At 40.9% G+C, this 9,760-nt stretch overlaps 1 protein-coding gene and 1 non-coding gene across 4 annotated transcripts in view; both read left to right on the plus strand.

Annotated features, from left to right (window-relative positions):
- The first annotated feature begins 218 nt into the window (after positions 1–218).
- LOC107654585 (xylosyltransferase 2-like) overlaps positions 219–9,760 on the plus strand; it is a 33,076-nt gene continuing 23,534 nt past the window's right edge. For 2 of the 3 annotated variants that reach the window (XM_016441728.1, XM_016441729.1), the window contains exon 1: positions 219–387. In XM_016441728.1, the coding sequence (XP_016297214.1) occupies positions 229–387 (159 nt within the window). In that variant the 5' untranslated portion in view covers positions 219–228. Of the gene's footprint in view, positions 388–4,757; positions 4,810–9,760 lie in introns of those variants that run through there. The other variant, XM_016441730.1, reaches the window with a different exon arrangement.
- trnam-cau (transfer RNA methionine (anticodon CAU)) lies at positions 6,908–6,981 on the plus strand. The gene has a single exon. It is a non-coding gene; the product is annotated as a tRNA-Met (tRNA).

The raw sequence follows: 9,760 nt of genomic DNA on the forward strand, positions 1-9,760 counted from the left end.
CTATAGCATATGAAAACGGTTGTATTTGTAATTGTATTGAATGTGTCAAAAAAAGACATTCTGTTCAATAAAATAACTCTCAGTTTGATTCACTTGAATCAGAATCACTTTGTTAAAAGACTCTGAACCACAACGCTTCCTGAAAGGGCGCTGATCGGTTCACAGTCTGATTTGCAGAGTCGACTCCCTCCGAGTGAGTCACTCGCTGCCGACGCGACTCGCTGCCATATGCGATATAAGATTCACGGGGGAAAGATGGTCGCGAGCACCCGTGTGCAGAAGCTCCTTAGACGGTACAAACTCGCAATCGCGACCGGTTTAACGATCTTGTTGATCCAGGGACTGGTGGTATGGAGCCTGCGGAGTCTGGAGGAGGGAGAGGCCGAGGTAGGTGCTGTTTCACGCGGGTGAATGTGTTCTCCGTGCTTCAGTGACGCTGTTTGATCCGAGGGTTCACGGTAGCATGCTAGGCTAAGCTAAAGCCGTTAGTCAGACTCGTTAGTTGAACTGTTACTCCAGAAATAGCGTCGTCGAGTGTAAACAAACGCGTGTGTTGCGTTTTTCGGAGAGGGTTATAGTATATAAAACACATTGCAGTTGTTTTGATCAAGTGTTGTGTTGTCGATCTTTTAGAGCTGTTTGTTTTGACCGGCGTTGGGTTTTAAATGACTGGACTGACTTCACCCATAACAATCAAAACTAAGTGTGCTGTCTACTGAGGCAGCGTTTTTGGCCATCTTGGGATTAAATCCTAGAGAGCTGCATATTTAAGCATCATAGTCTTATATTCAGGTAATCTACATTCATACATTTTCGGGCTTCACTGTGTGAGAATCAAGTGAACCTCCTGACTATTGAACTGCAACCTTATTGAGCAACACAGTATAGGGCTAGTATGAATTGTCCAACGTAGACAGCATTTTTGATCATCGTAGGCCGCTCACTAGGCTTAGACTAGAATAGACTAGTCCAGGGGTCTCCAAACTCGGTCCTGGGGGGCCGGTGTCCTGCAGAGTTTAGCTCCAACTTGCCTCGACACACCTGCTGGGAAGTTTCTAGTATGCCTAGTAAGAGCTTGATTAGCTGGTTCAGGTGTGTCTAATTGGGGTTGGAGCTAAACTCTGCAGGACAGTTTGGAGACCCCTGGACTAGACTATGATGACCAAAAATGCCTGCTACACAATTGAAAATAAAAAGGGGGTTTTCTCAGTGATGCTGAAGAACAACCACTTTTGGTTCCCCATAGAAGTCTTCAGTTGAACAGTTCTTAAAAGAACCTTTCTCTTAGTCTGAAGAACATTTTAAAAACATATTTAAAAAATACAATAAATTCACTATAAAGAACATTTTGTGAATGGAAAGGTTCCATGGATGTTAAAGGTTCTTCATGGAACCATAGATGCCAATGAAGAACCTTTATTTCGAAGCATATCAAGGCAACTCATGTCGCTTACTACATTTTAATGCTGTCTAGTGAGGGTCTAGAGTTCACAGCGTTTTGGGACATTGTAGTCTTAAAACCTAGTGCACTTTAAACAAAAAGTCATCTGTCAGTGGCCCATTGATGGTTGTTGTGCAATAGGATGCACTAACTGACTAGGAGACAAGCCTGGGCTATGCTTCTACAGATTCCAGTCCCAGAAAGAAAACCCACAAAGGAGGAATTTGTGCCATTAAACATGCCTCTTTCCCTGGGGAAAGTACACTCGTATTTGCAGTGAACACTTCATCAAAGGTAAGCTCACTTAAACACTGGATATATTAATCATTGTATTTTTAGCCATAAAGCACATCTTTATGTAATCTTCTTGCATGGTTTGTTGTCGTGGACTGATGCAATAACTACAGTGGCCTTGATTAGTTGCACAAATTTCAGCTAAAATTAAAGTTGGGATGCTGTTAGACATAAATAAACTGAAAATGCAATGATTTGCAAATCCTTTTGCACCTTTATTCGATCACATATGTGACCCTGGGCCACAAAACCAGTCAAAAGGGTCAATTTTTCGAAATTGAGATTTATACATCATCTGAAAGCTGAATAAATAAGCTAAGAAAAATTGATAATTTTGACCCATACACTGTATTTTTGGCTATTGCTACAAATATACCCCAGCGACTTAAGACTGGTTTTGTGCTCCAGGGTCACATATATTATTCTTGTGCTCAGACTGATAAACTATTGTTTTTCAATAATATAAACTCGCGAAGCTTTCTCTTTTTATACATTTACATAGCATCCCAATTTTTTGGAATAGAGGTTGTAATAAGATATAATCAAAGGAAAGGTTTACTTTCAGTGTGAATATTTATCAGCAGCTGTTTATGGGAGAGATTGTTTAGCCAGGCTGTAGGAATGGTACTCATTTAACTGAATTTTTTTTCCAACTTGTTGCACATAAACTCTCTTCTCTCACTATAGGTGCCAAATCTGATGACCCGTTGTCTCCTTACAGGGTTCCATCGGTTCTCTCACACACCAGCCACAAGGAAGAGGAAGACAGAAAGGACAGGTTTGACAGAATGAAGAACAAGAGGGTTGAGAAGAAGCAAGATGCAGTGGATGACCTCCTAGAATTGCCTGATGCTGAGCTGGCACCACCTGCTGAGGATGAACAACAGACAATGCAGGGAAAAGATTGATAGATTGCAGAGGGAATGTAATGTCCTTAGGGAGGAAAACCAAAAGCTGAAAGACATTATTAAATGAGGAACACTTGATGAACTGGCTTTTGAAAAAGACGATGTAAAAGTAAAACCAATGACTGGAATCCCTTGGAATCACATATTCCAAGTTGCAAGTAGTTTTGACATTTGTGATAACATTTTTGCAGACTGGTACAAACTCTCCCTTCCAGCAACTGCTGTTAACTCTTATGAGGCTGAAAACGAACCTTCCCCGTTCATTGCTCAGTTGTATATTAAAGATCTCAATTCCAACCGCCAGCAGAACATTTCAGAACACGATTTAAGTGTTAAATGCGAGACTTGTTCCAGCACTTGTGTTTTGGCCAACTCGAGAAGGGCTTCAGCTCTCAGTGCCTATGATATTTAGACTGGTCTTTCGCAAATGTGCCTGCATTATTGACTGTTTCTGAGACCGAAGAGCAAGAGCACTGACCTACTCAAAATACAAACATCACCATACCAGGATATAACTAATTGGCGTAACACCACAAGGAACAGTTTCTTTTATATAAAACGATGGCAGAACATCAGAAAAATACTTGGATTTTTAGATCACCTCAACCCAGGAGATGTGTTATTGGGTGATAGAGGGTTTGATGTGGCAGGCTCAGTTGGTCTGTACAATGCTGAGCTCAAGATCCCAGCTTTTACTAGAGGGGAAAAAGCAACTGGGTCCAGTGGAATTGGGAGTCCAAACGAAGACTTGCATCAGTTCGGATTCGTGTTGAGAGAGTTATTGGTGAGGCAAGGAATCGGTACACCATACTTCAAAGTGCAGTAGGAATTCAGATGTGTGAAGCTGAGCAGCCCAAAGGTCTAACAACTCTAGATAAAATAGTCCATGTGTGCTGTGCACTGACAAATTTGGCTTCATCAGCTGTTCCTTTGGGCTACATTTACACATTTACATTTTGCAGACGCTTTTATCCAAAGCAAAACAATTGGGGAATACATAAAGCGATTCTTCTTAAAGAGGCAAACAGACACAGGAAGTGCTTGTAATACCAAGTTTTAGGTATTGTGCAAATAAGTACAAGCTAGAAAGTGAAGGAATAAATAAACAGAAAGACGAAGTTTTTTTTTTTTTTTTTTTAAATTTAGGATGAAGTCAAGTAGAGTCGAAAGAGATGAGTTTTCAGCTGTCGCTTGAACACTTTTTAAATGGGCTAAACATTTAAAAAGGGTTGGTGCACAATGGATTGTTATTTACATCAATGATTAATTCATATTTTTAATCATAACTTATTTGATGTCAAGTCTGTGAATGAAACAAATTATAATATAAAATATATTATTCTGTTAAATAAAATGCTTCAAACTTAAACTGTGTTCAGGTTTTTTTTTTCTGTTATTCCGCTTTTGTTTGACTATCTCCCGTTTACAGTCACTGCATTTCCAACTTGACATTTTTAAATGTGTGGTGTCAAGTTTTAAACCACTTTTGTGAATGTACTGTCTTTTACAGATCCCTGACTTGCACTCAGGTATGTCGTCATTATGCAGGACAGGCACCCCACAGTAACAGCCTTTGTCTTCAGATGGTTTGGTGGTGTGATGTTGCTAGAATAGGAGCTGTGAACACTTTTGCTGGTAGCTCTGGAATTATGCATTTCTAGACAAATGTGTGTACCTTTTCAAACATGGTGTCAAAAAAGTCAGGGTCAGGCAGAATTCTCTCATTGTGGATTTCACGGTCACAGTAGCTTACTTGTGTTAGATAAATTTGTGTCTGCACCTGATTAAAGTACTGATGGTCCTTCTTCAGTGAAAGTTTACCCTTAACCTCTTGGAGACTAAATGTGCTGTCCTCTTTGCTTTTCTCAATTAAAGTGCTATAGTGAAGGTTGCTGGGTGCCTTCACCTCCAACACACCCATTTCATGGCAGTCACGTGATATTATGCCATCTGTGGATGCCCCTAACCATGGATATTGAAGGCTAAAAATGACCAGCCCTCCATTCCAGACTGCGAGATTGGTGTGGTGGCTCTCCATCATCTTGACTACTTTACTATCATGCTCAGTGCCCCATCTGGAAACAGAAAAAAGGTTGTACACCAAGTATCAAATGATAGTAATTAATGACAACCACAACAATGTACATTGCTAATATCACAGATGAGGTAAGTGTTTTTTGTATAAGCCTACAATGCTGTGAAAAATGAGTGTTTCAAGGTTGCATTAAAAACGTTTCTGCACATTGTCATGGTTTCCCTATGGCAGCTTTTGTCCTACTTGGCAGTTCTGATTTTTAGTTTTTTTTTTTGTGTGTGTTGCTCTCATCTAGTATAAAGGCTTGGCAGGGGGAAGGTCACCACACCCATCAACAGATCTCTTTCTCTGGGCCTTTATGAAAGCTATCTGGCTCCCTGGTGCATAAACTACAGTCCTAATGGCTGCCGAACTAGGCTCATTCCAGGCACAGGGCTTCATCTGTGCAGGTCTTGCAGTTTGTTCAGTTTGTCTGCCATACAGGTACAATGGCCAAGTCGCCCCAGACCTCCCCTACAACGTTGACTAAAATGACTCTGAAATTAACGACCCATGGATTAATGTTAGATAGTTAGTGTTTAATTAGTACTCACCATTGCTTTGATAATGAAGAATTTCTTGTTCTTCACCTCCTAAATGGCAGCATTAGGCCCCGATCAGACAGAATGCGTATTTTGCCTTTTTTAAAAAAAATTGTTTTCTATTGGCAGTGAGCGTTTTGCGTGCGGTTTATGCGCCCCGGGCGCCTTGCGTTTTAGCCGCAGGACAGCTGATTCAGTGGTTGCCTAGCAACATAAAAAAAACTGCAGCGCACTGCTCTTTTCTAAATTCAAAGAAAGGCAGTGCGGTGTGCCTCGCGTTTTCAAACCTGAAAAACTCATTCTGTCTGATCGGGGCTTTATTGAACCACCCTGATCTAAAATACATATGACTGTTGGTACTTTTGTACACTTTCATCCTGGTGTCAGTGTAAAGGCCAATTCACACCGCACCGACAAACGCCAACAGACACGTTGGCCGCTGGATTTAGAATTTGATGAAAAATAACTGTCATGTTCACACTGCCCCAACAGACTTCAAGTCCGGGAGAGTTAACTAGGGGGAAAAATGGATGATCTTGTAACAACAATCAAAATGATACTGTTATTAATGTCGTTGGTAATATTGTAAGGCAGTTTTATTATAATAATAATATATTGTCAAATAAATTTCCGTTGTGAAATTTCCTAAGCGCTGTAGCAATCGATCTGATCGCATTCCCCCTCGCGTTGCGGTTGCTGGCCTCTCCTCCCAAAGATCCAAAAACTGTTCCTCTTTCTGGTTTGTCCACAAACCTGCCATTTTTAAAGTTATTTTCCTAAGCGCGCCCAGCACCTACTTGCAGTCTTGCCTCATTATCATGGCAACGGTTCGTGGCCAGGTCAGATTACGTCAGAGTTTGTTGTCGTTTGTTGGAAAATCATATCACACTGCTCAGACATTCCACGACCCAACAAACGCCGATTAAACATGTTCAGTCGGGTTAAAACCAACTCCGACCAATGCCGACAGGGGTAACACACTGATCCAACAAACTCCGACAGACTAGTCTGTTGGCGTCTGTCGGCGTTTGTCGGTGCGGTGTGAATTGGCCTTTAGGTGAGGGATCCTCCACAAGAAACATTGCCGAAGTCGAGCTCTTGCAGGAACCTGGCGGTTTTTAGTGACTGAAATACGTCGGTGGGTGCTGTGTATGGATCGCAAGGGGCCAAACTTGCAGTTTGTGTTCATATCTTTGCTTTTCTTCTGTTGACAGGTGATTCAAATATTTGTTGCTTGAAACGGAAGGAAGTTTGACCGGCTTGTGCTGCGTTTCTACGGAGATCCCAGTGCAAGCCGCCCTGTTGGCCCATTGTTTTGCCCGCCAGGGCACCGCACAGGTCACGTGACTGAAAACTATGAATACCAACTCACTAAAAATCAGGGTAAACCCTGAAGAAATTACAAGGTTTTTATAGCTGGCAAAGTTCAAATCCAATGAAATACACTGATAACCATCTGTGACTGAATGCCCTGTTGCATAAATTAGATTAATCACAATTAAAAAAATATAACCGTACATACACAATTATTATTATTATAAATATAATTGTTTATGTACACACAATGAATGTGTGTGTGTATATAATGTATAAATATATGAAAATAATTATGCACAAAAAAAAAGTTCTGTACAGCATTGATGAACAAGCCTCGTTGGCGCAGTTAGGCAGCGCGTCAATCTCATAATCTGAAGGTCGTGAGTTCGAGCCTCACACGGGGCAGCGTGTTGCTTATGGGGGAAGTCGTGGCCTAATGGTTAGAGAGTCGGACTCATAACCCAAAGGTTGTGGGTTCGAGTCTCGTACCGGCAGGGATTGTAGGTGGGGGGAGTGAATGTACAGCGCTCTCTCCCACCTTCAATACCACGACTGAGGTGCCCTTGAGCAAGGCACCAAACCCCCAACTGCTCCCCGGGCGCCGCAGCATAAATGGCTGCCCACTGCTCCGGGTGTGTGTTCACGGTGTGTGTGTGTTCACTGCTGTGTGTGTGCACTTTGGATGGGTAAATGCAGAGCACTAATTCCGAGTATGGGTCACCATACTTGGCCACATGTCACGTCACTTCACGCCACATGAGCAAGGCCGAATTCCAACATTTTCCAGTTCTCTTTGCTCACGTGAGAAATATGCTTGCTGCACACAAACAGTTTCAATGTGTCGTTAGTGTGTGTCGTCATCTGCCCTGGCAGTATCGCGGGGAAAGCCATGCAGACGCACCCAAACTTTTACACCACAGAAGCAAACACTAAGTTGCGACCCATGATAGCCTAACTACTGCACGATCTCTGTTTGACAGGTCTGTCATTGGAAAGCATCATGTGCTGTCATGAATAATTAAGAGACCTTTTCTTCGCATAGGATAAGAAAACTCAAGTCTCATGAATAAATATGAGACACCAACATCGAAGTACTATAGTCCCTTGCCATGTCACAACCTGTGACGTCGCCACAATGTAGACTTTAAACCTGTAAGACGAAAATAGCGGAAATAAGCTCAACATTGCCTTAAATGATGTTCAACACGCATAAATCTGTTAAAATCTCAGAAAATGTAGGGTTTGACTCTTTAAACGAAAATGCACCGTATTTGTTTTTCTAAATGCATATTGTAGTTCTTAATTAAGCATATGCATGAGTAAATTGTTCACATTTAATGTAATTTATCAAAATGTGATAACTCGATGTTCTAGTGAAATGACAAACTTCTCTCTGGTGACGTACACAGGACTTTCAGTCATTTAGTCTGCGTAAACTTGCCCCTGCCAGGTAATGTTCATCTATACCAACCTGATCTTATAAGAAATCGTAACTATTTTGTCAGGTGGTAAATTTGTGTGATGTAATTCAAATGAAAATGCATGTTTGTTTGTTTTTTCTTTGACGCAGCATACAGGTGGTGCTGTGCATTTTAACCAGTTGATGGGAAAAGTAAGCTATTCTTAAAATGCATTCCAAAAAATCGGAATAATTTGTAATAGTTATTCACGGTATTTTGAAGTGCCCATGATAACAATATCGTGATTTATCGTATTACCGAATACCAGCACAAGTTTAAATAGCTGTATGCTGTTCATTGACTCTTGAGAAAGGTTACGAGTTGTGATGAGTATCAGGAATGTGCTGTCATATCTGGATTCCAGCTCCATTTTTTACTGTATCGAACAGATTCACTACATTATCTATGAGTGTAGGAAGAGTCTTAAGTAAACTTCGTACATATTTGTCCAAAAAGTACCTTTAAAAAATTTGGGGATTTTTGAAAGAAGTCTCTTAAGATCACCAAGGCTGCATTTATTTAATCAAAAATACAGTAAAAGCAGTAATGTTATGAAGTATTATTACGATTTTAAAAGAACCGTTTTCTATTGTAATATAAAAATATCATGTATTCCTGTGATGTCAAAGCTGAATTTTCAGCATCATGACTCCAGTCTTCAGTGTCGCATGATCCTTCAGAAATCAGTCTAAAGGCAGGACACACCAAGCTGACGGTTGGCCAACGTCTCGCTGTTAGTGAATGTCTGTCAGGCTTTTTTTTTGTTGTTGTGTTTTACACGTCGGCTCTCGTCAGTGGCAGTTTGCCCGATTCAGCATGTTGAATCAGTGTCAGGGCTGTCAGTGAAAGTGAGAACTCTAATTGGATGTTCAGTTTTGGCGAACGAGCCAGTGTATGAGAATTAAAGTCAAAGTGATTAAAGCAAGCAAGTCAAGACTGCTCAGACAGAAGACTGGTCTAATTTTACGTGATCTTACATGAGCATTCCAATACAGGAATATTTTCATGACAACATGAGCTGCTTAAAATTAAGAAAAATTAAGGTTTCTCCTTTTGAATGATGAATATAGACTATTGATACCCGCTGATATAGACAGTTATTTCCTCTCACGCAGGAGCAGAACGCACGCATTAGTTTGCAGTCAGCTGTAGTCTGAGCGGTGTGTTCCAAGCGCAGCTCTTTGGTCTAGATGCAGCTGACGCAGGGTGACAACACAGTTGGCTTTCGATTCTTTGAAGTCGGCTTGGTGAGGCCCGGTCTTATTATGCTGATTTGCTGCTCAAATGAAACATTCATCAATGTTGAAAACAGTTGCGTTTAGTGCTGGGCGGTATGTCCAAAAATTTACACTGAACAAAATTATAAACGCAACACTTGTTTTTGCCCCCATTTTTCATCATGGTATTTTTCAAAATTATACTGGTTTAACGGTACATGATGGTCTTTTTTTTTCATGCATGACCGGGTGTTAACCATATTCTCTACTGATTGAGAGAGGAAATACTGCAGTATATTGACTTAGAATGCCCTATTTTACTGTCATGATGAGTGAATATTATCAAAAAATACCACACTAAATAGTGACTAAACACGACCCCTTTTAATACATGTTAACCCGGAGTCACTCTCATTTATAATCGCGGCATAGTCTGATAAAATCAACATGCATCTACACTAAAGAGCGGCTATGCGGTTGTTTTGGCTATATTACTTTTTTGTCTCA

This window comes from Sinocyclocheilus anshuiensis, unplaced genomic scaffold (genome assembly GCF_001515605.1).
Source record: "Sinocyclocheilus anshuiensis isolate Anshui unplaced genomic scaffold, SAMN03320099.WGS_v1.1 scaffold787, whole genome shotgun sequence".
NCBI classification, from domain to species: Eukaryota; Metazoa; Chordata; class Actinopteri; order Cypriniformes; family Cyprinidae; genus Sinocyclocheilus; species Sinocyclocheilus anshuiensis.